Source organism: Balaenoptera physalus (assembly GCF_965194825.1).
Source record: "Balaenoptera physalus genome assembly, chromosome: 19".
NCBI classification, from domain to species: domain Eukaryota; kingdom Metazoa; phylum Chordata; class Mammalia; order Artiodactyla; family Balaenopteridae; genus Balaenoptera; species Balaenoptera physalus.
The window spans coordinates 12,672,499-12,698,289 of record NC_138900.1 but is presented as its reverse complement, the minus strand read 5'-3'; the positions used below and the strand labels follow the sequence as shown (position 1 = coordinate 12,698,289).

Below are 25,791 nucleotides of genomic sequence, written 5' to 3'. Positions count from 1 at the left end.
TTCTGATTGGCCAAGCTACCAGGTTTCAGCGCAGGGATTGGTTTGTAGGAAGACAAAGGCGGGACCAGGAGAGGAAGTTTTGTGGTCGGCGCTCAGCAACGTAGCAGAAGTCCCTTGCGGGAACTGAGACTCTTTCGGTGAGTATTCTTGGGCGCTGGCGGCCGTGGGCGCCTGGCGGGTGGAGGGCTTGGCGCCCGGGTCTTCCCGCGCCCCGTGTGGGGGAACTCTTTTCCTGCTGCTCGAGGACAGGGCTCTGCAAAGTCGTCCCTCCCTCCTTAACTGCCTCTACATCCGGGCTTTTTCTCCTGGACCGCCTTTGAGGTCGTGGGCCAGTGGGAATCGCCACCTAGGACACTCGCCTACTGAGTCGCGTAGAGCATTCTGGGACTCGTAGTAAACCTCACGAGATTTCCCTCACCACGCGGGGAGGTGAAGCGGTGTCCTGCGTTTGCTTTGTTTTGCGAGCTGTTCTTCCCTCTTCCCTTCTCTCTGCTTTACCTGACTTCCTCTTGAAAGGAAGATCCCTAAACAGCCCGCGTTGGGTCGAAGGATTTGCAGAAACCCAGAGCTGAGTGGGACTTTTTCATTCTTTCAGCCCTACCTCAGCAACTCACTCCATGGCAGTTCCCGAGACCCGCCCCAACCACACTATTTATATCAACAATCTCAACGAGAAGATCAAGAAGGATGGTGAGTTATCGGGATAGTCCGGACTCCAGGCTATCCCGCAAGAGCCGGCCCCCTCTTCTGTCCCCAGCATCCATGTCTCTTCCTCAGCCTTGTCCACTCAAACTGTTAAGAGTTAACCCCTCGGCCTTTGCACATGCTGCTTCCTCTGCCTTTCACATTTCCTCAGTTCATCTTACGCTCTGCCCATTAACCTGGTCACTTGCTCATGCTTCAAGGTTTCAGCTCACAGGACCCCTCCTCCAGGATGCCTTCCCCCTCCCTTTTCCACCCACGTGCCTGCCTCTGACTTCCCATAACCCTGGACATCCCCCTTCAAGCCCTGATTGTTCTGGGCTGTCATGGGGCTGTCTCTTTCCTGGCCTGTGAGCTCCAAGAGGGTAAGAACTGCAACTGTCTTGGTCAGTGATTAGCCCACAATGAAATGTTTCATTTCAAAATGAAAATGAAATGAACAATAATGATGGCTAACACTCGGTACCAGGTACTGACGTAAATATAAATCTTGGTTACTTTTAACTTTCACAGCAACCCTGCAGGAAGGACCTGTTGGATTAGGAAACTGAGACTCAGGGGTGATATGATTTGCCCAGGGTCACACAGCACTGAAAAGTGGTTGACACCACCAGTATGGAATTCTGCTTAAGAACTCAATTCTTGACATCAGACATACTTTTCCATTTTCTTGAGCAAGTTACCACTTTTTGTTTACACTCATTTTCTATATAGGAAGACCGGGCAAAGTCATATCTTCTCTGTGTGGGTGTTATGGGGATTATATTAGCTAGACTTCCATTCAGCTTCTTTTTATGGTGCCCAGCGGTTAGTAAGGGTTGGATAAGTGTTAGCTCTTATTATCGCCTCAAGAAAATTGTTAGGAGAACCAAAGGAGCTCGCTGGGATTAAGTTTGATGTTACCGATAAAGTTTCTGTTGAAGATAATAAAACGAGCCACATAAATCCCTCATATACTTTTAGAACGTTGTGCCCAGCCAGTGCTTTGTGGAGCTGGGGACACACTGGTGACTGAGACAGTCCTGGTCCTAGCTTCATGGAGCCACAGTCCAATAGGGATGACAGACCTGCTACCAGACAGTGATATCCCAGAGTAGCCAGGGCCATGATTGGGGAAGCACAGGCAGAGTAGTCAGGATTGAGATGGGGCACCTAGAAAGAGGTATTCATTCAGTTTCATAGAAAAGGAGACATTTTGGAAAAGCCTAACAGGTAGAAGAAGCAGTATTTATGTTATGATGTGGGGGAAGAGAGTTCCTAACCTGGACCAGCATGTGCAAATATCCAGGGGCAAAAGAGAGCCCAGGGCATTCTGGGAACTACATGTACTGTAGTTTTGTGTGTCTGAGACTTAGAGGCCTATGACTCATGGAGAACGTTCCAGTGAGCGGTGCACTCTGGCTCATGGGGCCTTGTGGGCTGGGTGAGGTGTTGGACTTTGTCCCGAGGGCTTTGGGGAGCCCGGCAAGGGATGCAGTTGTGAAAGATCTTTCCAGCTGTGGAGGGTGAACTTGAGTGGGCAAGAAAGGAGACTGGGGAGAGGCCCAGGGTCCAGCGGAATGACTAAAGCCCAAACTGGGTTCATGGGGATGGGGAGTGGAGACAAAGCACAGAAATGTCATCAGAATTTTTGGCTATTTGCTTCCTTCTTTACCCTGCCCCGCCTTTTCTTTCCTCTCCTATATCTCTTTGACCAAGCATCTTAAGCTCAGATACCTTCTTTGCATAGGACTGGTACCCTTTTCTGGCTGTCAGGTGTGGCAGTTTGCTGGTGAGGTATGGTGGTACTGGGTTCAGATGGACTTGGGTCCTCGTCCCTGTCCTGGTCCTGGCTCTTCAGGGTCTTCCCAGCACCCTTGGGATACTCCTCCTGGGCCAGTGACAGATCCTCTGAGAGCTTCTATCCATGTTAGTAAAATTGAGACAGTTATAACCGCTGCTTCATGGAGTAGTTGTAAGAATTTAGTGAAGTTATTTCCATAAATCATTTAATGGTACCTTTATTCATGCAAATGGTTTTGGAGGTTTGTGTGCTGGTGACCATACTGCTCATGGGGATAAGGTAATAAGACAGGCTTGTAGCTCTTCAGAAGGAGAGCTAAACAACAAGTAAGCAAACATGATGTCAGGAGGTGGGAAATGCCATGAAGGAAGAGCAAGTAGGGTCCCAGGAGTGGGGGAGAGTGATATGAGAGGGCACTTATTTACACAGGGCGGTCAGGGAATGCCTCAGGTGGCAACATATCTGCTGAGCCCTGGTTGAATGGAAGGAGGCCATGTACACATCAGAAGGATGCTCCTAGTAGAGGGAGCAGCCAGTGCAAAGGTCCTGAGGCAGAGTTGCTGTGATGGCCTGAGAAAGGGCTGGAAGGCCAGTGTGGCTGGAGGTATGAAGGCCAGTGAAGGTGGAGTGTGGGGAGAGATGAGGTGGTAGAAGTCAGCCAGGGCCACATCAGAGGGGCGTGTGTCAAGGTGCTGGAGACAATGAGAAGAAGTGCTCGCGTTTATCGAGCATTTACCGTGTGTCCTTTGTATGTGTGACTCAGGTTGCTCGTACAGCGACATTGTGGGGTGGGTACTGTTACCATCGATCTCTTGCAGAGGAGTGCACGCGACCACTTGAGTGGTTCTGGGCTGCTGCTGGTATTGCTCTGTACTCATCAGTGGACTGATGGTTTCCCTCCTGGGCTGCGTCTTCTCTGTAAATGGGAGCTCGAGACGCAGGACATGATACCAAGGCCTCCAGTCACCTATGGGTCTTTCCTCCCCCCACCGCAGAGCTGAAGAAGTCCCTGTACGCTATCTTCTCCCAGTTTGGCCAGATCCTGGATATCCTGGTATCACGAAGCCTGAAGATGAGGGGCCAGGCCTTTGTTATCTTCAAGGAAGTCAGCAGCGCCACCAATGCCCTGCGCTCCATGCAGGGTTTCCCCTTCTACGACAAGCCCATGGTGAGCACCGGGTGTGGAGGGTGTGGGTGTATGCCTGTGCAAGGTGCTGTTGCAGGCTGGGTGGCTCTGGACTTCCTGTCGCCTGTGGTCCAGACCATTGAGGACGGGAGTTTCTCTTGCTCGTCCTCAGCATCCACTGTGCACTGCCCTGGGGCTGTGGAAGCACAGTGATCAAGGGAAGGCCCAGCTGTACCCTCTCGGGGCCACAGTGCAGTTGGAGAGACACGCCTGCCTCCAGGTGGCGGCGACCCGGAGGGGTCGGGGCTGGGACCGGGCAAGTGCACAGAGCTGGGGGAGCTTAGGAGCGGCCTCTCACCCATTCTGGGAGTTTGCCGGGAAGCCTTTCTGGATGAGTAAGACTTGGAGAAGAGTAGCTGAAGGAAGAGAAGGAGAAAGACAGTGGACTAAGGCCTGGAGATAACCAAGGGCACGTGTAGTTGAGGAAGTGAGTCAAGTTCCCTTAGCTGGAGTGAAGGCTGGGACATGGTGGGAGGGCCTGGCCTGGAGAGCCAGTTAGAAGTCAGGCTAAGGAGCTGGAGTTGGTCCTGAAAGTGGACTTGATTCCGAGGGTGCTGGGGAAGCAAGGGAGGGTTTGGGGGCTGCCTTTGGCTGTTGGGTAGGGGGGTTAGGAGGGAGATGGGGTTCCGTTGTGAAGGTGAGGCTGGGTCGGCTCCCAGGTGGTGGGGTTGGGCCAGGACCAGGGCAGGAGCCGTGGGATGGGAAGAAGTGGGTTACGGATGTTCAGGAGGCCAAGTGGGCAGCCGTGGGGACTGCCGTCCAGGAGGTGAGGAGTGGCTTAAAGTCCCTGCCCCAAACTAGAATTCCTGCCGTATCAGTGGGAGATGTTTTTGGTTCTTTGGGCTTTTTCCTTTGTTCCTCAGTCAGTTTTCCAGTTTCACCTGATTGTAATATGCTTCCCTGAACCAGTTCCCTTGGGGAGGTGAGAGAAGTGTCAGTGCCTGCAGGTCTCAGGCAGGTCGCTTCATGTGGAAGACCTTGGCCCCGGGTTTAGCAGGGCAGCCGGAGCCCTCACCGCCTTCTGGAGAGGGCTGCGCTGACTCCTGCCTGTCGTCACCTCTGGGTGGGCGAGCCCACAGTTGCCACATCTTCCGTTGCTTCTCCGGAGCAGCCAGGAACTCACTTTTGAGGACTGAAACCAGTAAATCTTTTCGTGTGGCCCCTGCTCCCCTGCTTTTCTCTGAAATCATTGCTTGGACCATACGAAGCACTGAGCCACTGTGAGTTCTGTCAGTGAGTCCCGTCAACTCTACCTTCAAAACCTCTACCAAAAAAATAAAAGAAAAAAACCAAAAAGCCCCCAAAACAAACAAACAAACAAAACCCTCCACCCATTCTTCTCACTCCTCCCCTGCCACCCGCCTGGTCCCAGCTGCCGCCCTTCTCCCTGGTTCGACGCCTGCACAGGCCACTCTCCATCCCGTGGCCACAGCGCTCCTTGGGAGTCACAGGTGAGAGCTCGTCACTCGCCTGCTTATGACACTCCATGGCTCCTGGCTTTCTCCCTCCTCCTCATGTGTGTTGGCCTCCTTGCTTTTCCTTGAACACCCTGCACTCCTTAGCTCTGATGGCTGTTCCTTTGCTAGGATGCTCTTTTCCCTAGATGTCTGCGTGGCTCCCTCCCTCCCTCTGTCTCTACACCAGTGTTTTCTCACTGAGGTCTTTCCTGGCCACACTCTGAAAATTTCAGTTCTTCTCAGCTCCTCACATCTCCTTCTCCAGTTCACTTTTTAATCTCTGTCATATCTTTCCCAGCAAGCAGACTCCATGAGAGCGGGGGTTTTTGTGTGATTTGCTCATTGCTGTACCACCAGAGCAAATATAGGTGCTCCATAAACCGCCGAATGAATGAGATTTAGCCTGGTGACTCAGTTCTCCTCTTGTGTGATGGAAGCCCCCCTGCACAGTGCTCCTGTCCTGACCTTGTTTCCTTCCTTCTGCCTTGGGCCTGATGCTCGGGGCTGTCCCATCTTCCCTTCAGGATCTCAACAACCACTGACTGAGCACTTGCTGTGTGCCAGGCACCGTTTGGAGCACTTTAACTCATCGTTCTCATGATTGTCCTTTGAAGTGGGAAATACCGCAGTCCCTGTTTGACAGATGAGGACGTTGAGGCCAAGTGATTTCTGTGACATTACTCACCAAGCTCCTGGCAAGGTCTGATTTGGCATCCGGGTGGTCTGGCCCCAGACCAGTCTCCTTAACCCTTCTGCTCTCGGTTTGGCAGCGCATCCAGTACGCCAAGACTGACTCGGATATCATTGCCAAGATGAAGGGCACCTTTGTGGAGCGGGACCGCAAGCGGGAGAAGAGGAAGCCCAAGAGCCAGGAGACCCCGGCTGCCAAGAAGGCTGTGCAGGGTGGGGCGGCCGCCCCTGTGGTGGGCGCCGTCCAGGGGCCTGTCCCGGTAAGCTGGGGCCCAGAGACGCGGCCTTCTCACCACCAGGGCTTCCTCAGCCACGTGGGCTGGCTTGGGGGTGGGTGGGGAGGGGTCTCCCCTTGTGGATTCAGACCACCCCCCCTTCCATTTTTCTTAGAGAGATTGTGTGCCTGTCTCTAGGGAGGGGTTGAGCATGTGAGTGACGGTATCTCTACTTGGAAATGTCTGTGCCTGCCTGCCTGTTTCTCAGGATCTTTCTTTCTCTGTGTCTCAGTCTTTTGTTTTCTCTTTCTCCTTGACCTTGATTTTGCTGTCTGTGTCTTCTAAGTCAATGTCTGTGTAGAAAATCCAGAGAAAACTACTAATCAACTGTTAGGATTAAAAAGAATTTAATTTAACAAGGTCACCAGATATAAGGTCAGTATGGAAAAAGTCAGTTTTATTTCTACACGTTGGCCACAGACAAGTAGACTTCAAATTGAAAAATAGCTCCGAGGAGTAAATTCAACAAAAAATGTGCAAGGCCACCCACTGAAACTATAGAACATGGCTGAGCGAAATTGGAGACGACCTCAGCAAATAGATAGGAAGACTCACTGCTATTAAGACTTCAGTTCTCTGCAAATTGATTTAAAATTCAACACGATTCCAATCAAAATCCCAACAGGGACTTGTGGGGACAGACGGGCTGTCTGTAAATGTCTGGAAAAGCAAAGCAAGGCAGACGAGGAGAACAAAGCTGGGGGCCTGCAGTATATAGTAATCAAGATGGTATGGTATTGGCATAAGGGTAGAAAGATGGACCAGTGGGGCAGAATAGAGTCCTGAAACATCCACACGTGTATGTAGTCACTCCATGTATGTCAAGGTACCACTTGCAGTCCAGTGGTAAAAGGGCTTTTTTCCCTAATAAATGATACTGGGCCAATTGGATATCTGTAAGGGGAAAAGTTAGCCCTGCCTTAACAATGTATAAGTTACTTTGAGGTGAATCATAGACCTGAACGTGACAGCTACAACAATAAACGTTCTAGAAGAAAACAGGAAAATGTCTGTGACCTTGGTGAGGGCATAAAGAGTGGAAACATCCTGTTTTCTAAACAGGATACAGAAAGCACAAAGTATTAAAGAAAAATGGACGAATTGGACCCACTCAGGTCTCCGAACCTCCACATCAGCTTTTCTGATCGGTTGCACTCTGTTTTGTCTTGTGTTGGTGATGGTGTCTGGCTTACCATCGAGCTTCGCCACTCTTACCCTCTCCACTCTTCTGTGCCCAGCTTTCTGTCCACCTTTGACTCTTAGATGTGATTCCAGCTCCTGTCTCCCCTGGGTGCACATGCTCTTGGCCTTCAGGCTGTCTCCCTTCCCCTTGCCACCAGCCCTCCCACGTCTTCATGCACCTGCCCTGACCATTCCCAGCCACCTCTGCCTTCCACTGTCTGTTCTCTGGGTCCGTTTCTTTTTCCATGAAGTTTATTTTTAGAAGCAGGAGTACAGCATGCTGCTTACAGTGTTTATTTCCACCCCTTTTAGTTGATAATGTTTTTATTTTTTGTCCTAGGCTATTTTTCTACTCATATGTCTCTAAACAAAGTTAGGCCGTTCTGGCGATTTTTTTTTTTTTTTTTTGGCCACGCCACATGGCATGCGGGATCTTAGCTCCCCGACCAGGGATTGAATCCGCGCCCCCTGCAGTGGAAGCTCAGAGTCCTAACTACTGGACCGCCAGGGAAGTCCCCCTGACCAATTTTATATGTTAAAAAAAAATTTTTTTTTAACTCTTTGATTTAATGTCTGCTGTGACTTTGGGTTTGTTTTGCTCCATCCATCCCTTTTTGGGTGCCTTTTTTGCCTTTTCCAAGACTAGATCTTTCTCCCTGTGTCTCTCACACCCTGGGTTTCCTGTAACAACCTTTTCTTCTCTCTGTTGCCTGCTGACACTGAAAGCACGTCTCCTCCCACCTGCTGGCGCCCCTCTCAGTCCTGTCCTTCTCTCCCTGCAGGGCATGCCGCCGATGACTCAGGCGCCCCGCATCATGCACCACATGCCGGGCCAGCCTCCCTACATGCCGCCCCCCGGCATGATCCCGCCTCCGGGCCTCGCACCCGGCCAGATCCCACCAGGGGCCATGCCTCCACAGCAGCTTATGCCGGGACAGATGCCACCTGCACAGCCTGTAAGTGTCTGGTCCTCCTGGGGTCTGCTATAGTCAGAAGACAGGAATGGCAAGGGGCCGGTGGGAGCACTGTTTTAGGTTGGGTGGTCTGGGCAGGCCTCCCTGAGAAGGTGATACTGGAGGATGAGGATGTAGCAATGGCGTCAGGCCCTGGGACAGAAATTGGTGTGTTTGTTGGAGCAGCTTTGGAAGGTCACGGTGAGGCTGGAGTGGGGGTGGGCTGCACCTAGGTTCATTCAGTGAACTTCTGAGCACCTGCTTATGGGCACAGCAGTGCTCTGTTGTGGCTTACAGTCTGGGGGGGGCAAGACAGGCAGCAACACAGGGTATGTCAGGTGAAGGACTAGAAAGAATTCAGGAAAGGGCAGGGGTGGGGTGGGGCAGGGGCTGGAGAGCAGGAGGGCTGTAGATCCCCGACCAGACTCAATGGCCTCCCGTCGCTCTCCTGCAGCTTTCAGAAAATCCACCAAATCACATCTTGTTCCTCACCAACCTGCCTGAAGAGACCAACGAGCTCATGCTTTCCATGCTTTTCAACCAGTAAGTGGGGCCTGTGGCTGACCGGGGGCCAGAGGGTGATGGCCAGGAGGTGGCACCGTGGGGATGGGCGAGCCTCACAGCTCTGCTGGTGGAGTCCCAGGCCTGCTTAGGCTGCACAGGCGGGACAACGACTAGAGGTTACAAGGAGGCTGCAGTCGGGCCCGCAGCGGCGGGGTGTGGAGGGCAGCGGTGCAGGGCGGTGGGCCGTCCTCTGCCTTCATGGGGCTGCGGTGGCGGTCCAGGCTCTGGGTCTCATCTTTGCAGTCTCTAAATTGGACATAGGCAAGTCACACAACAGTGAGATGTCACTGAACACTGGCTAGACTGGTGGGAGTCAGCCTGTTTAGACGGCAAGTATGGGAGGTGGGGATGCTTGACGCCGCGTGCCCTGCAGATGGGATGCAGACCACTGTGGCCGTTGTGTAGGGTAACTGGCCACTGTTTAGTCATACTCACCTGGTGGCTTTGCTGCTTTTTTTTTTTCTCCCCACATGTTTTTTTTATTGGCGTATAATTGCTTTACAATGTTGTGTTAGTTTCTGCTGTACAATGATGTGAATCAGCTATATGCGTGTATATATCCCATCCCTCTTGGACCTCCCTCCCCCCCCGCCATCCCACCCATCTAGGCCATCACAGAGCACCGAGCTGAGCTCCCTGTGCTATACAGCAGGTTCCCACTAGCTATCTGTTTTACACATGGTAGTGTGTTTATGTCAAACCTAATCTCCAATTCATCCCACCCTCCCCTGACCCCCCTGTGTTCACATGTCCATTCTCTGCATCTGCGTTTCTATTCCTGCCCTGCAAATAGGTTCACCTATACCGTTTTTATCTGTACCTGTTTCTAACTGTATATCCTACAGAAATTCTAACACGAGGCCCCAGAGGCTGTGGGTAGGGCATTCCTCACAGTGTGGCAGGGAGCCAGAGGCAGCCTGGGAGAAGGGAGAGGTCAACTGCAGGTGCTCACGACTGCATGCCACGTGGCAGTTAGAGGGAACAGGAAGAGCAGCGTACATGGTTCTTTATACTAGTGCCAAGAGGCAATTTTGAGAAGCTGAATAAAACAGAAAAAGAATACCATTCATTCATACACTATGTCCACAGAACAATGCATATTTTCTAAGGATACTCATGGAAAAAAGGATAACCAGTAAACATGAGGATGGTTGCCTAATGGGGAAGGAAGTAAGGAATGAGAAGAGGGAAGTGAAAGAAACAGCAGATCATGAAAGTCGGGACGGTGGTTGTTTCTGTGATTCCTTCGATTGGGAGAGGACGTGGGGGGGCAGCGTTCTTTGTCTGGATGGAGGCTGTGGTTGCATGGGTGTTCATGGTAACAGTCTTCTTTGAATGGCACGTTTCCTTTGTGCACTTTTTTATATTAGGGTTTATCAACTTAGCAACATACACATCTTGGGCTGGATAGTTCTCTGTTATTGGGGCTGTCCTCTGCATTGTGGGATGTTTAGCAACATTCCTGGCCCCTACCCCCTGGATGCCAGAATGTTAGGGGGAAGTGCTAAGTCTGGATTCCTGAGGTCTCTGACCATCTCTCAGGTTCCCTGGCTTCAAGGAGGTCCGGCTGGTCCCAGGGCGGCACGACATCGCCTTCGTGGAGTTTGACAATGAGGTGCAGGCAGGGGCCGCACGCGACGCCCTGCAGGGTTTCAAGATCACCCAGAACAACGCCATGAAGATCTCCTTTGCCAAGAAGTAGCACCCTTTCCCCATGTCTCTGCCCCCTGTTCTGGGGCCACCCCCTCCCCCCCTTGGCTCAGCCCCCTGAAGGTAAGTCCCCCTCGGGGGCCTTCTTGGAGCCGTGTGTGAGTGAATGGTCGCCACACAGCATTGTACCCAGAGTCTGTCCCCAGACATTGCACCTGGCGCTGTTAGGCTGGAATTAAAGTGTTTTTTTGAGGTTTGTTTTTTTCACAACGATTTGTTGTTTTTATTTTCTTGTCCTGTGTGTTTCCCTTCCCTGCACATCAGAATAGTCTGAGCATTTGGGCCTCTCAGCATGTTGGGGATTTGCAACCTTGGGAAAACCCAGAATAGTGTAGCAACATTGTCCAAACTAAAGTGGTCACTTTTACCACTTTGGCAGAATTTTATTTTGTCTCAGTCAGCATTCAGGGCAGGAAATTAAAACCCATGCTGCCAGGTACAGTTGGGTAGGTTCTGTACTGCGCAAGGATGCCACTTTTAATGGCATACCATTCACTTCGTAGACTTGCATGTTGATTCCAATAATTTTCTAACGTGATAGAGTGTTAGGAAAGAGGTTTTTCTTCATCTTTTTCTAGACAAAAATGCCTTCTGTCATAGTAAGAGTCCCACAGAAACCATTCTAGGTACTTCAGGAAGAAAGGGAAAGGAATTGGGTATTCATGAAATCGTCGGAAGGATGTTAGTGATGGCAGTCTGGGTTGGAAACACTTGAATTCAAGTTTGCAGCCCTCGATTGAGCTGCAGCCTCTAGGGTTCAGGAAGATGTCAGTGCTGCCGTTGGGAGTGCCTAAACTTCACACATGGGAAGCTCCTGATCAGATGCGGGTATCAGGAGTGTGGCCAGTTCACACACAGCTGCTCCCCCGCTGGCCAGATGCCAGCCAGGAGCTTCGGGCAGGTGGCTGAACCGATCTCCCCTCCAGTGCCCCAACTGCAGGGGAGGCTAGGAAATGTGGTTCCTGGCTGGACAGTCACGTACCCTGCTGAAGCTATGGATAAGAAGGGGAGATTGAATGGGGGACCTTCCTTTGCAGTCTGTCATACACCGGACCTGGCAATTTTTAAATTGACTAAAGTATGTTATATTCATTTATTTATTTATATATATATATATATATATATATATATATATATATATAGCTTAAAACCTTTTCTCACACCATATAGATGGGAAAGTGCGATCACTTGCCAGAAGTAGAAAATTAACCACAAAAATAAATACAATAAGACATAGTGTTAAATTCTCGCTGGATATTTTTGTCCTGTCAGGGTTCTGAGCCCCAGCCTCCTGCTCCACTCCCTCCATTAAAGAGGAACATCAGTGTTGGAAGCGTTTGAACATCAGGGTTTGTGGCACCAGATGCACACATTCGCCTTGTAGGATCTGAAAGATGAGAAGGGGAAGGCGATTGCCATCTTCACTAAATGGCGCAGTGTTATTGCAGATGGCTCGTGGGAACGCGGGGTCTGTGGTCCGTGGATCCTGGTTTCTACTGTCCGCCTGCTGGGGGGCTCCCTGGCTGTTTCCTCCATGGGCAGTTGATGTCTGCACTCTGAGCTTCATTTTCTTCCTGTGCAAAGAGGACTCTTCCTGTGTTAATACTGTGGTGCACCGTCCGCCCCACCCCCACCCCCCCCACTGCTGCCCCACCGGGCACTGAATAAATTCAGCAGATAACTTGCCGAGTACCTATTACACAGTAAGTACTGTTCTTGCCACAGGTTGTGCGGTGGCAAATGAAATAGACAAGCTAATTTCAAATGCTGGGTTCTGATAGAAACAGAACTGACATAACGGGGTGATGTGTTGGTGGAGCTGGGGAGCAGTAACGGGTGATCAAGGGAAGCCCCTTTGAGGAGGTGATATTTGAGTAGAGCTGTTTGATGCTCTCATGGTACTTGGTGCTGGGTGTTGGGTATGTGGAGATGGCTTAGGCCCAGTCTTTGCCCCTGATGAATTCTTCCCCACCCCAAGCCTGTGTATGTCCATCCGCTTCCCCTAAAACTAAAGTTCGGACTTGCTGACCAGGGGTGAAAATACCTGAGGAAAGAGGTGGGTCTTCAGGCATGTGGTTTGAAGCACAGTTTTAGAAATGAGACTTGAGTTCAAATCCTCTGCCACTTTCTCATTCTGACCCTGGGCAACTGACTGAGCTCCAAGATCAGTAGTGATGGGTGTGGGCCTGGAGCCAGATCTAGCCCCTCCACTTCCCAACTCTGTAACCTTGGACAAGTTCTTTAAGGCTATGGGCTTCCATTTCTACGTAAATTGGGGTTATGATCGGTCCTCTTAAAGGTGGTGCAGAGTATACATTTGAGTTAATAAAAATATGCATGGTGAATGCTCTATAAATAACTACTAGTTTTTATTATTTCTATTTCAGATGAGAAAGGTGAGGCTCTGGGAGGAGGAATAGCTTAGCCCAGGTCACCCAGTCGGGAAGTGGCTTATGAGGATAAATAGTGATCGTGGCAGGGCATCGCCTAGCCTAAGGTCCAACATATAATGTTCACTCCATACTTGGGAGCTGGGGCTATTCCTGGCAATCAAAGGGCTGCCTTGTTCTGCTGCCCCTCAGCACAGGAAATTCCAAGGTGGTTTTTCCATACTGGCTTCTGTGGTTCTGTCCCTGTGGGGGAGAGCAGAGGGGCCCAGGTCCCCAAGCCAACTCATAAAAGATGGAATTGAATATCTTAACTTGCCTGTCTTAACCCCGTCGCTGTTGAGGGGGTGGCTGTTACTTGGAGTGGCCTGGGCTGCCTGGAGCCTATCTGGGTGTTTGCTTGTGCTGGCAGCCCTCACCCTGTCCTTGAAATGGTTCTGGCTGGGTAGCAGACTCTAGGTGGTGTGGGTGACATTTGGGGCTGGTTTAAGGCGGGGACAAGGCCCAGAACACAGGTTTCCTTGTGCTGCTGGAGAGGGAGGGCAGGAGGGCAGTGGAGACCCCGTTCCTCCCTTAGGCTCTCCCTTGCTCACAGTCCACGATGGCTCCATCCTCGGTGTTTCTAGGTGTTGTTGTCTTGCTGTCTGCCTTCCCAGGTCCTAGTGTCGGGGGCCACCCTATGCCCAAGCTGGCCGACCGGAAGCTGTGTGCTGACGAGGAATGCAGCCGTAAGAGTTGGGGGTTGGGGGTGTTGGGGGCTTGGATTGCTAGCCTGTGGGGAGGGTGCCATCACTCCCTTCTGTTCCTTCCCCAGACCCCATCTCCATGGCCGTGGCCCTTCAGGACTACGTGGCCCCCGACTGCCGTTTCCTGACCATACGCCAGGGCCAAGTCGTGTATGTCTTCTCCAAGCTGAAGGGCCGAGGGCGGCTCTTCTGGGGAGGCAGCGTGAGTCTTGGGAGAACAGAGGAGGAAAGGGTAGGGTGGCTGGGGTGGGCGTGCACCCTGATTTTTCACCTGAAGGGAAAATCTGAGGGAGTGAACTGAAATATAGTTTTGGAGGGGAGGCTATTGTGGTCTACTTTGTTTAGCAATTATTAGGGCACCTACTATGGTGGGTACAATAAAGAACGACCCCTTTTATTCTAATGGAGGGAGACAAGCCATCAAAAATATCAGCAAGTATGTGCTGCTTTGGGAATTAATATAAGGTGACTGGGTGACTAATTCACATGGGGTGGTCAGGGAGGACCTTCGAGCATGTGACTTCAAGCTGGGATTGGAATGACAAGGATGGAGCAAGCCAAGCCGAGATCAGGGAGAAGAGAGTGCAAAGATCTTCAGCAGGAGTGAGCTTGCCATCTTCCCAGACCCCGGCTTTTAACTCCTCTTCCCCAGGTTCAGGGAGATTACTATGGAGACGTAGCTGCTCGCCTGGGCTATTTCCCCAGTAGCATTGTACGCGAAGACCAGACCCTGAAGCCTGGCAAAACTGATGTGAAGACAGATGTGAGTGTCTTGGGGGCTGGCAGGGACTTGGAGGGAGGGCCCTTGGGCAAAGATGCTCCTACCTTGGCTCCCTGGCATCCTAGCTGTATGCGCTGGAACAAATCCCCTGCCTTTTCTTATCTGAAAAATGAGGAGTGATTTCTAAATCCTAGTCCGATTGAGAGGTGCAAAGGGTAGAGGGCTCTAGGCTAATTTGCATAGCACTTGTGCAGCCAAACCTGGCGCCTGTGGCTGCAGCATTTGCTAAAACCACTGGATCCTTTGTGGTGTGACCGCTAGTTTTCTCCCCACTGTTTCCCCTTTCTCTTTTTCAGAAATGGGATTTCTACTGCCAGTGAGCTCAGTCTACCGCTGTCTCTGCTGTTGTTTCTCGCTGACTTTATGCAAATACATCAGCCAAGTGCAAACTATGGGTCTCTGTGGTCTTTGTGGTGGGTCTCTAGAAAGGAAGTGTTTCGCCAGGCTTCTGAATCTAGCCAATCAACCCACTGACTGTGGTAACGTCAGTGGTTGCTAGGCAGAATTTCACGGACTAAAAGCTCTTTGCTCCAAGCTGGGTACCAGAGGTGGGCTCCTAAGCTTAGATATTACAAACAGATGAGAAGATGGAACAACTAAACAGCCAAACTGGGGGATTATAGTGTCTTCTCTAGACCAATAAGAGAACTATTGAACTATTGGGAATGAGCCAATTGGGCCATGAGGAAGACATAAATCACAGAGCAGAGGTTTTCTAGGATTTCTTGGAGGATTGTCCGCAAAGGGAGGTAGGATGTTAATTTGTGCGTATCATGCGTACCATCCTAGTTTTCATCCTTGCCTTTGAGATCAGTACGCCCCAGCTCTGGATCGGCTCCTACCCCTGCTCCCTTCTTTGCATTCGTATCTCCGCCCCCAAGTCCGCGTCTACCCAATCTGGAATCTCGACTCTGCCCCCGGACTCCTGACCAAATCCGTTTCTCTGCTCAGCGAAGCGTCTCTGGCACCGCCAATCGCTCGTATTGGTCCCGCCCCTTTAGGCCCTGCCCCTCTCTCCCCACCAATCTGCGCTTTTGTCCCGCCCCCTGCCTGCAGAGTCCGCCAATCCTTGTCTTGGGAAGCGTGGCCTGGTGTCCCGCAGCATTAGCGGGTCGCGCCGGAGGGGGGTGGAGGCGGAAGTGGCGGCGCCGGCCCGGGGAGTAGGAAGGAGCCGGGGCTGCAGCCCGAGTGTGGAGCGGCTGCCAGCCGAGGAGCAGGCGCGGCCGCGTCGCCATATTGCGGCCCTAAGCGGCCGCGACCGAGTCATGGCTGAGACCTACGGTGAGGGTGGTGGGCAGAAGCTGGGGTCTGGGGTCTGGGCCCAGAAAGGATGCGGCCTGTGGGTATGGGGCGGGGCTTTATATATCAGGGGGCGGGGTCAGGTATTATGGGGCAGGGCCTAGTTGATGCTGGGAGGGGTTTAGTGGGTCTGAGGCTGAGCTTAATCAGTTTGGGCGGAGCCTGAGGGTCTGGTGTCTGGGCGAAATAGATCTGGGGCGGGATTTGAGGGAAACAGTCCTGATGGATCATGGTAGGTCTTGAGGGAAAGGGTGAGCCTTAATGTGTCTGGGCGGAGCCTGAGTAGATGGGGCGGGGCTGATTGTGTGAATGGCAGGGATCAACCTTGATGGGCTGGGGCGACGCTGAAGGGATGCTCTGGACCCGGGGATTGCTCTGGGAGAGGTCTGGAATGCGGTTGGGGGTGAGTTGTCTTTTAACTAGGCGGTGGGGCTAATGGCAAGGGGTGGGGCTTAAGCTTGAGAATAGGGGTAGGGCCTTGGGCTGAGGGAGGGATGGAGGGACTGAGAATTGGAAAATCTGGATGGATGGATAGATAGGAAGTAGGAGAACAGGGTGCGGTAAAAGGAGCACTGGTTTAGGAGTCAGAGGGAGCCGCATTCATTCAACAAACAGAGGAAAGCAGAGGGAACAATGCAAAGACCCTGAGGTAGGAACCAGCTTGTCATCTTCAGGGAGTAGACTAAAGGCCAGAGGCTGGAGTGGAGTGAATGAATCAGAAAGTGGTAGGAGGTGAGTTGTGGGGGGCAAGGGCAAGATTGTAGTCCTTGATAAAATGGTTTTCAAGAGGCTTTAGCAAGGTAATAGCTAAGATCTTGGACTCTGGAGCCAGTTGGTCTGGGTTTGAATCCCAGCTCTACCTAGTAGTGGGATCTTGGACAAGTCAGTTAACCTTTCTGGCCTCAGTTTCCTCATCTGGAAAATGGGGATAATTATTAGTATACCTCCCTCACAGAATTTTCCTGAGGATTGAGTTGTTGATGTAAGTAAAGACCTTTAGAACTGTTCCTGGTATGTGGTAAGCACTATATAAGAATTATCCGTTACAGTTGTTACCCACTGTTCTGGATCTGTCTGTGTCTGTTCTCTCCCCATAATTGTGATGGTCTTTGGATTCCATCTTTTCATGTCTATCTTTCTCTCTGCATGGGTTTCCTTGAATTCGGCTCCATCTGCTCAGACTTCCTCTTCAAATTCCTGGTGATTGGCAGTGCAGGAACGGGCAAATCATGTCTCCTTCATCAGTTCATTGAGAATAAGTGTGAGTTTCTGACAGTGGTCCTGGGAGCACTAAACTGTGGGCATGGCCATGGTGTGGGCAAGTAGGCAGCTGCCGGGGTGGGCAGGGGCAGGGCTGGCCAGAGGTACAACTCCAGTGCTGGCTGCCTGGTCGTTACCTTGGTATACGCTCTTTGCTAGGTCCTCCTTGAGCCTCAGTCACCCCAGCAATGAGAATGGGTTTGTACAGGCTGAGGAGGCCTTGGAGGACAGGGAATCCTCTGAGCCCCCGCACTGCCTCTTCTCCCCTCCCACTCCCAGTCAAACAGGACTCCAACCACACAATCGGCGTGGAGTTTGGATCTCGGGTGGTCAACGTGGGTGGGAAGACCGTGAAGCTACAGATTTGGGACACAGCCGGCCAGGAGCGGTTTCGGTAGGTGGGCTGGGCCCCCATGGAGACAAGGTAGGGGAGAGGGGAGGAGAGAGGAGGGATAGAGGTGTGCAGAGTTACCTGGAGACATAACGACAGGAGCAAGGAGACGCTGAGAGGGCAGGCAAGGTAGAGGGAGAGAGAGAGAAAGAGTGTGATGAGCAGGTCCATGTAGTCAAAGAAAGAAGGCGTCTTGGAGAGAGGACGGCGGAGACAATGAGAAAAAGAGATTGAGAAGGAAGCATAATGAAGGGTGAGAGGGCCAGGGAGGGACGGCAGACCCTAGCGAGACTCTGTGGAATAGACCCATGTGGCTGGAGGGACGGAGACTTGTCCCCAGGGAGAAACGAGGCCTGGAGACAAGGAGATGCTTGGGGTGGGGCGAGGGGTAGAGAAGGACAGAGAATGACTAAAACAGAAAAGGAAACTTGAAAGAGAGATACAAACACTCAGGAAGGGAGAGAGAAAGAGAGACAGACTGAGAGAGAAGAGAAAGAGAAGGGAGATAAGGAGACTCAAAGAGAAACAGAGGTGAGAGACAGGGGGAGTAGGACAGGGGTGGCCAGAGAGATGCAGAAATGGATGTTCTGGGGGGAGAGGGAAATGTGTAGGACTCAGCCCACAGTGTGTCTTCAGGACATCTCTGCAGAAAAGGTGACAGACACGTGGAAACCCTGAGTCTGAGAAACACACAGCAGGGAGAGAGAAATAAGGGAATCCAGTCCATGGGGAAGCGTGGTCCCTGGGCAGCACTGAGTAGCTGCTGAGTTAATATTTGTGTGTGAGTTCTCTGCGTGAGGTGCACAGAGACAGAGACTGAGAGAGGGTGGAGGGGAGACAGGTGTACGACGTGCACCGGGCTGGCAGTAAGTGCTCCATAGATGCTTGCGGCACGATTGCATGAGTTCCAGAGGGACCCAGCCTGTTCCAGGGAGGAGCAGACAGTCGGCCACTCTGGGAAGGGGGCCTCCCCCAAACAGCAGGTGAGGGCCAAGCGGATGTAGTTGTGTAGTGCTTGGCTAGGACTGGGCAAAGGGGGGATGACAGAAAATGTTGAATGAATGAATGAATGGGAAAGGGTGAGGATGACAGAGCCAGAGCAACAGAGATGGAGAGAAATAGAGAATTAAAGATACACATGTACATAAGAGACAGAAAGGCACAGACCAATGAAGAGGTGCAGAAAGACAGGGACACCGAGAGAGTCAAAGGTAGGGAGAGGGAATTCCCTGGCCGTCCAGTAGTTAGGACTCAGTGCTTTCACTGCTGGGGCCCCAGGTTCAATCCCTGGTCAGGGAACTAAGATCCCACAAGCCAAGTGGCACGGCCAAAAAATTTTAAAAAATGAAAAAATGAAAAAAATGGTAGGGAGAGACTGAGGCGGAGGCATGCAGCTAAGTGCGATAGAGATTGAGGGAAACAGAGAGACCGCGAGTGAGAGAAACTGTAGACCACGGCCGGGTTTAGGGGGATGGGCCAGCAGTGAAGGGGGGCCTCCGAACCACCAGTCTCTCTCCGCAGAGGGGGGCAGTCCTGGGGCACACCCCAGCCTCGGGGGTGACTGGGTCCCCCTGGCCCCACAGGTCGGTGACACGGAGTTACTACCGAGGGGCGGCTGGAGCCCTGCTGGTGTATGACATCACCAGGTGGGTGCACGGAGTGGGGCGGGGTGGGGCCTGGGCTGCCGCCCACCCACGTCCGCCCCCCTCCTGGTTCCCTTCTCCACAGCCGGGAGACCTACAACTCGCTGGCCGCCTGGCTGACGGACGCCCGCACGCTGGCCAGCCCCAACATCGTGGTCATTCTCTGTGGCAACAAGAAGGACCTGGACCTGGAGCGTGAGGTCACTTTCCTGGAGGCCTCCCGCTTTGCCCAGGAGAACGGTGAGGGCTGGGTGCGGGGGGCTATACAGTGGGGCCCGTGGGCCTCCTGGCTCTCTGTTGCTCTGCCCAGCAGGGGAATGTGGAGATTTAGAGGTCTGGGTTCAAATCTGGGTGTTGCCACATTGCGAGCTGTGTGACCACTCTGGTCCTCAGTTTCCTCATCTGGAAAGCTGGGATCACAGCGTTTCTGCTTCACATAGTGCGTGATGCTTAAGGGATGTGGTCCATGGGGAGTTCTCAGCACTGCCTGGATGGATGGGCGCTTGATTCACGTTGGCTGCTAAGAAGGTTTCGCCCACTATGGGGAGGCAGCACAGGGTATTGGTATAAGGTGGAGATTGCAAACTCTGATGGCCCTAGGGGACGGGTACATTTTGTGAGCAAGGGAGAGGGGACAGGGTAGACCCCAGGTTAGCAGGCACTGGCGTTAGGGGAGTAGACAAGACTGACAGCCACATCGAAAGGTATGCAAGGATACTATCATCAGAAAGACCACAAATAACAAATGTTGGCAAGGATGTGGAGAAAAGGGAACCCTCCTACACTGTTGGTGGGAATGGAAATTGGTGCAGCCACTATGGAGAACAGTGTGGAGGTTTCTCAAAAAAACTAAACTTGAACTACCATGTGACCCAGCAATCCCACTCCTGGGTATAGATCTGAAAAAAACAAAAACACTAATTCGAAAAGATACACGTACCCCAATGTTCATAGCAGCATTATTTACAATTGCCAAGATATGGAAGCAACCTAAGTGTCCATCAACAGAGGAATGGATAAAGAAGATGTGGTATATATATATGTACACAATGGAATACTACTCAGCTGTAAAAGAGAATGAAATAATGCCATTTGCAGCAACGTAGATGGACTTGGAGGGCATTATGCTAGGTGAAATAAGTCAGACAGAGAAAGACAAATACTGTTTGGTATCACTTGTATGTGGAATCTAAAAAATAAACTAGTGAACATAACAACAACATCAAAAGGTAAGCAGATCTAAACTCATTTGAAAACATCATGTTGGCCAAAATCTGCTGGCTTAGGGTCTGTCCATGTTCCTCCAGTTTGTAACCTGCAGGTTTAGAGGATTTGCCATCAGAAAGATGTGGGTTTGAATCCTGGCTCTTACTGTGAGATGGCTGTCGCATGGCTGGTGGGTGCACTGTGATGGGCCTGTGCTAGATGGTGCTGGGGACACAGTGATGGAGACAGCCCTGGACCCAGCTCTTACGGCTTCACAGTCCGGGGGCCAGGGGGAGGACCATTTCCAGATAGTGACAGCCCAAAGAGGTCAGGGCTGGGAGCGGGGAGGCACAAGGGTCTGTGGGAGCCCAGAGGAGGCACCTGACTCATCCTGGGAGGTCAGGAGGACTTCCTGGAGGAGGAGATGTGAGCTGAGCTCTGAAGGAAGAGCTCGGTGGGTACCTGGGGAAGGGGGCATTCATGGCAGGGGAACAGCATGTACGGAGGCCCAGAGTGAAGGCAAAGGTGGAACGTTTGAGGATAGAACAACAGGCAGCAAGTCAGAGTCGGAGTGGAGGATGGGGACTGACTGAGGCCCTGACCTTCCGAGCGTCTGCCCCCCCCAGAGCTAATGTTCCTGGAAACTAGTGCTCTCACGGGTGAGAACGTGGAGGAGGCTTTCCTGAAGTGTGCCCGCACCATTCTGAACAAGATCGACTCAGGTGAGGCCCCCAACTGCCCGGAGTGGGAGTGGAAGGCAGGGTCCAGGGGTTTCCAAGGGACCGGTCCTCATCTCTCCGCTTCCCCCAGGTGAGCTTGACCCCGAGAGGATGGGCTCCGGCATTCAATATGGTGACGCCTCCCTTCGCCAGCTGCGGCAGCCTCGGAGTGCCCAGGCCGTGGCCCCTCAGCCCTGCGGCTGCTGAGACCTGCGGAGCCAGGTGGGATACTGGGGACTCGGGCTGCAGGGCTGGTCTCCTGACAAAGGGGAGTACGGAGCAGAGACAGAGACACAGAAAAGGAGAGATGACAAGAGAAACAGAGTGAGGAAGAAAGACACAAGAACACTTGAGTTAAAGGGGCCATCTTCCCAGCCCTGGAAACCACCCGTCCTTCCCATCCCACCGCCGGCTCTCTGCCCTGCATCTCTGACCCTCCCATTCATAATTCATCAAATGTTTGTTGAGTGCCTACTCTGCGCCAGGCCCTGTTCCCGGCCCAAAATAGACAAAAATCCCTGCCTTCGTGGAGGAGATGGACAATAAACAAGATACACAAGCAAACTGTATAGTAGGCAGGGCGGTAAGAGCTATGGAGAAGAATCAAGGAGGGAGGGGAGGTGGAGGGGTGGAGTGTTTAATAGGATGATGAGGGGAGACCTCACTGAGAAGGTGACATCTGAGGAAAGACCCGAAGGAGCTGAGGGAGGGGTCACGTGGGGACCTGGGGGAAGAGTGTTCTAAGCAGAGAGAACAGCCAGTACGAAGCCCTGAGGTGAGGTCCTGCCTCCTCCCCTGGGTGAGGAAGTCCAAGGAGGCCAGCGTGGCTGGAGTGGAGTGTGTGCACGTGCGCGCGTGCCGGGGAGTAGGTGAGCTGGAGATGAGGTTGGGGTGGGAGGAAGCAGATGAGTTAGGGCCTTGCGGGCCACGGCAAGGACCCTGGCTTATACGCTGGGTGGGATGAGAGCTATAGGAGGGCTCCGAGCAGAGAAGGGATAAGATCTGACTCAGGTGTTCACAGGGCCCCTCTGGCTGCATATAGAGAGACTGAAGGGGGCAGGGGTGGTTGCCTGGAGACCAGTGAGTAGGCCACTCCAAAGTCAAGGTGAGAGACGATGATGGACAGGATCAGGGTGGGGGCGGAGGAGGGGTTGCGAAGTGAATAGGTTTGTACCCTCCCTGATCTGTGTCTCCAGGCTTGTCCCCTCCTAATGTCGTCACTGGGTCTTCCTAAATCACAAATCTGATTCCTTCCCTCTCTTTTCTGGTAACCTCCTCCCCCTCCTCCAGGAAGCCATGCTTGTTCCCCTGTGCTTGGTCCAAAGTCCTTGACAGGCTTGAAAGTTCCTACAGGATTTGGTCCTGTCCCCACCTCTCTGCGGGTGTGTATGTCTTGACAATTCTTGTCTCTGTGCTTCATGCCCACCACACCCTCCACCCCACAGCCACTGGCAGCTCCAGGATGGCTGTGGAGCAAAGTGGTTAGACTTTGGATATATGTACTTTGAGAGCAGAGCCAACATAATTTCCTGATGCATGGATATGGAATGTGTGAGAGAGGAGTCAAGGATGAGCTCTTCAGGCAGGGCTCTTTTCCTTGCAGGCCTCTGCATCTGCTGTGCCTGTCCTCCCTTCTGGCACCAACTCCCATTCACCATCAGGTCTCTGCTAAAATGCCTCTTCCTGCAGGGAACCTTCATAGGCTTCCCAAATGGGGTCACTCCCTCTAGATGGGCGGTCTCACAACTGCCCCTCCTTTTCAAAGCGTTCAACTGACAGAGTTGATCATTGTTATCTGTATGGTGTTTGTCTAACCCATCTGAGAAGGTGATAGATCACAGACTCCAGAGCTGGGCTGCCTGCGTTTATACTCCAACTCTGTCACTTCATAGCTCTGGGCAAATTATTTAACCTCTCTGGGCCTTGGTTTCCTCATCTGTAAATGGGGCTAATGATAGTACCCAGCTCATGTGAGTGTTGAGAAGATTAAGTTAATTCATGTAAAGTGCTTAGAACAGGGCCTGACAGTCAGTAAACTAAGACTTGATAAACGAGGGCTGTTTATTATTTTTCTTCTTCTTATCCATTTTAAAGACTCTGGGCTATGTAGAATCAGATGGGTGTGTACTCTTCGCCTCAGAGCTTAGTTTTGAGTCTGTTTCAGGGTTTTCCCTCAGTGAATCAAATGTAATAAGACTGCATTTTCAAACTTTGTTGATTGCACTCTACAGGAGGAAATATACTTTATTTGTTGATCTAATACAGTCACACACGTATAAAACTAAAACACACGTTCTTGTATTAATATTCTTTCTCTTAAAATTGAGGTGAAATCCACACAACAAATTTAGCCATTTTAAAGCGTACAATTCAGTGGCATTTAGTACATTCGCAAGGTTATGCAACCACCACCTCTGTCTAGTTTCAAAGCATTTTCATCACCCTTAAAAGGAAACCCCATACCCTTTAAGCATTCATTCTCCATTCTCCCCAGCTTCTGGCCCCCACCCATCTGCTTTCAGTCGCTATGGACCAACATATGAAGCACTCTGAAATTTTCTTTCTTTTTTTTTTTTTTAATATGTTAACATTTTAATTTTTATGATATTTTCTATTTTATTCTGTTACAACAATTGCTCAAGGCCCACCAAACTGATTTCCCAACCCACTAATGCAGTTGTACACATTGGAATCACCTGGAGAGCTTTAAAAGATACTGATGCCTGGGCCTTACCCCAGAGATTCTGAAGTGATCTGGGGATTTCTAGAAGCTCCCAGGTAATGCTATCTGCAGATAACTACAAAACAGGAACTGATGTGTCTCCTCGGTTTGGAAAACACGGGAATGAGACCTAGAGCCTGGATGATCCAGGAACACAGAGGAACACAGAGGTGCAAAGGTGGGGACACAGAATGTAGACACTGAGATGCCCCTCTACAGACTCAAGGAAGCAGCTCTCTGAGGCAAGTAAACAGGGAGATGCACGTGCCCTCAGCTCTAGAGCCCCAAAGTACCTGCAGACAAGAAACAGAAAGTCAGACAATGTAGAAACTTTGGGAGAAAGAGAAAAGTATGGACAGACAGGCACAGATAGGCGGGCAGGAAGATACCCAGAAATGAGACAGAGACACCAGCCGACAGACCTAAGATCCCTCCACTTCACGGCACACTTTTCTTTCAGCTCACCCGTTCTCCAGGACCAGCCCTGTCCTTCTGGCTGGGGCCCAGACCCAGGCCCTGGGAGGCTGAGCCCCTCACCTGACCTGGCCCCAGAGAAGCTGCCCCGCCACCTGTCCCCCTTCCCTGGCCTGGTGGGGCCTGGCTGAGGGGCAAGATTGAGCCACGGGGGAAGGGGGAATCCGTACCTGCTGCTGCTTCCTCTGTCTTGGCTAACCCCTCTTCCCCTGAACCCTTAACCATACTCAAAGAGTTTCCAAAGCCCGAGGCCAGGGCCATTTGGCCTCAGCTCCCCTGGCCCTGCCATTGCGAGTACGTGTTATTTATTACCTTACCTGGAGGCCTGTCCTGTCCCCACCCCACCCCCATAAAGCATTGTTTACACCTGTGTCATAGCCTCCATCATTTTGGGGTGGTGGGGAGGGAGGGGGGGCAAAAGAGGTCACTGACGGTGTTTGGGGGCCATGTTTTTGGGTTGGACATGGTATGGGGGTCCACCATGACTCCATGGCTCAGGTGTCTGTTGTAGAGGGAGTTTGCCCACATACGTAACACTAATGTCCCTCTGTGATGGGATCTGTAGGAATGTGTGCTGCTTGTGTGTGTGACACCGTTGCTTATGACTACTCTGTGTCCTTGGTGATTGTGTCTGTGAGGCTGGCGTTGTTTGGGACACCAAAGCTAGGGAATGAGAATTCAGGCCTGTAGTTGAGCCCTGGGTCTGGGCCCGGTGGGTGATAGCTATGCATGTCTGATGCCTGAAAGTCTGGGGCAGTGTCTATTTAGTGTGTGACTGTGTTTGTGTGCCCTTGAGGTCTGTGTGTGTTTTGCTGTGCATTTGACTCCTTTGATACACTTGTGTGTGACCATGAACCCTGTGTGTGCCCCTGAAGACTGTGTGGGCTTTTGTGCCACCGGGACTCCTGTGCATATTTGAGATCAGTGTGTGTTGCCTCCTGTGTCCAGGTGAACCTCTGACACCCGCACATGGTCTGCCAGGGACAGGTGCAGCCCACTGAGGACACTCCCAACTGCTCTCCCATCCCCAATTTGGCCTTAAACCACCCTCACGGGAGGCCTGAGTCCCTGCTCAGCCTGGGTGCTGGCGGAGGGGGTGGGGCATTTAAATGACTTCATCTGCATAGTCCTCCCAGGTCAGGTCGTCCAGAGACTCGAGGCTGTCATGCAAATGTCTTCTCTGCGTAGCTTTCCTAGGTTGTTTTATTCGGGCGCCACACAGTTGTGCCGATGGGGCAGGGTGGAGCGGGTCAGAATGTTTGCACGTCCCTTCTGGTTCTTCTTCCCTTTTCTCAAGGACGTTCCGCTCTTTTTTTCCTCCGTTATAAAAAGTCCTTATGTAAATTACTGTCGTGCAAACTTACATACATTTCCCAACTAATTGCGCAGACGTTTCTCAATATTCCTATTCTTGGGCTGTGAGAAGGCGGAGCTGTCCATGTAAATAATACCGATGATCTGTATGCCGCTCCCCTACCCTGCTACTCATCGTTCCGCCGCGTTCTCGGCTCCAAGGGGGCGGGCCTGTCTATGTAAATAGACGTATTTGCATACCCCTCCCACTCGCTTGGCATAATATGCGCCGAAACTCCCCCACTGGATCCAGCCCTTCCTAACTGCGTTCCTCCTCTCGCGCAGAAGGGGCGGAGCGGAGAGTGCAT

At 51.9% G+C, this 25,791-nt stretch overlaps 3 protein-coding genes across 4 annotated transcripts; all 3 read left to right on the top strand.

Moving 5' to 3' along the window:
• Window positions 1–55: 55 nt before the first annotated feature.
• On the top strand, window positions 56–10,712 carry SNRPA (small nuclear ribonucleoprotein polypeptide A). Its single transcript, XM_082437555.1, has 7 exons — window positions 56–137; window positions 596–690; window positions 3,481–3,653; window positions 5,899–6,078; window positions 8,058–8,231; window positions 8,683–8,771; window positions 10,335–10,712. Exons 2-7 carry the CDS (start codon window positions 618–620, stop codon window positions 10,492–10,494), a joined length of 849 nt encoding a protein of 282 aa, XP_082293681.1. The 5' UTR covers window positions 56–137; window positions 596–617; the 3' UTR covers window positions 10,495–10,712.
• A 940-nt stretch (window positions 10,713–11,652) lies between these two features.
• Window positions 11,653–14,805, top strand: MIA (MIA SH3 domain containing). Its single transcript, XM_082437558.1, has 4 exons — window positions 11,653–13,617; window positions 13,704–13,837; window positions 14,288–14,398; window positions 14,713–14,805. The coding sequence occupies exons 1-4, from the start codon at window positions 13,491–13,493 to the stop codon at window positions 14,734–14,736; spliced, it is 396 nt and encodes a 131-aa protein (XP_082293684.1). The 5' UTR covers window positions 11,653–13,490; the 3' UTR covers window positions 14,737–14,805.
• Window positions 14,806–15,517: 712 nt separating this feature from the next.
• On the top strand, window positions 15,518–24,501 carry RAB4B (RAB4B, member RAS oncogene family). 2 transcript variants are annotated; one of them, XM_082437556.1, is made up of 8 exons: window positions 15,519–15,697; window positions 16,896–16,976; window positions 17,255–17,369; window positions 18,950–19,012; window positions 19,095–19,249; window positions 20,842–20,937; window positions 21,026–21,156; window positions 24,117–24,501. In XM_082437556.1, exons 1-7 carry the CDS (start codon window positions 15,682–15,684, stop codon window positions 21,139–21,141), a joined length of 642 nt encoding a protein of 213 aa, XP_082293682.1. In that variant the 5' UTR covers window positions 15,519–15,681; the 3' UTR covers window positions 21,142–21,156; window positions 24,117–24,501. The 2 variants fall into 2 exon arrangements, with proteins under 2 accessions (XP_082293683.1, XP_082293682.1); XM_082437557.1 differs by lacking the exon at window positions 18,950–19,012 and having other exon boundaries at window positions 15,518–15,697.
• The last annotated feature ends 1,290 nt before the right edge of the window (window positions 24,502–25,791 follow it).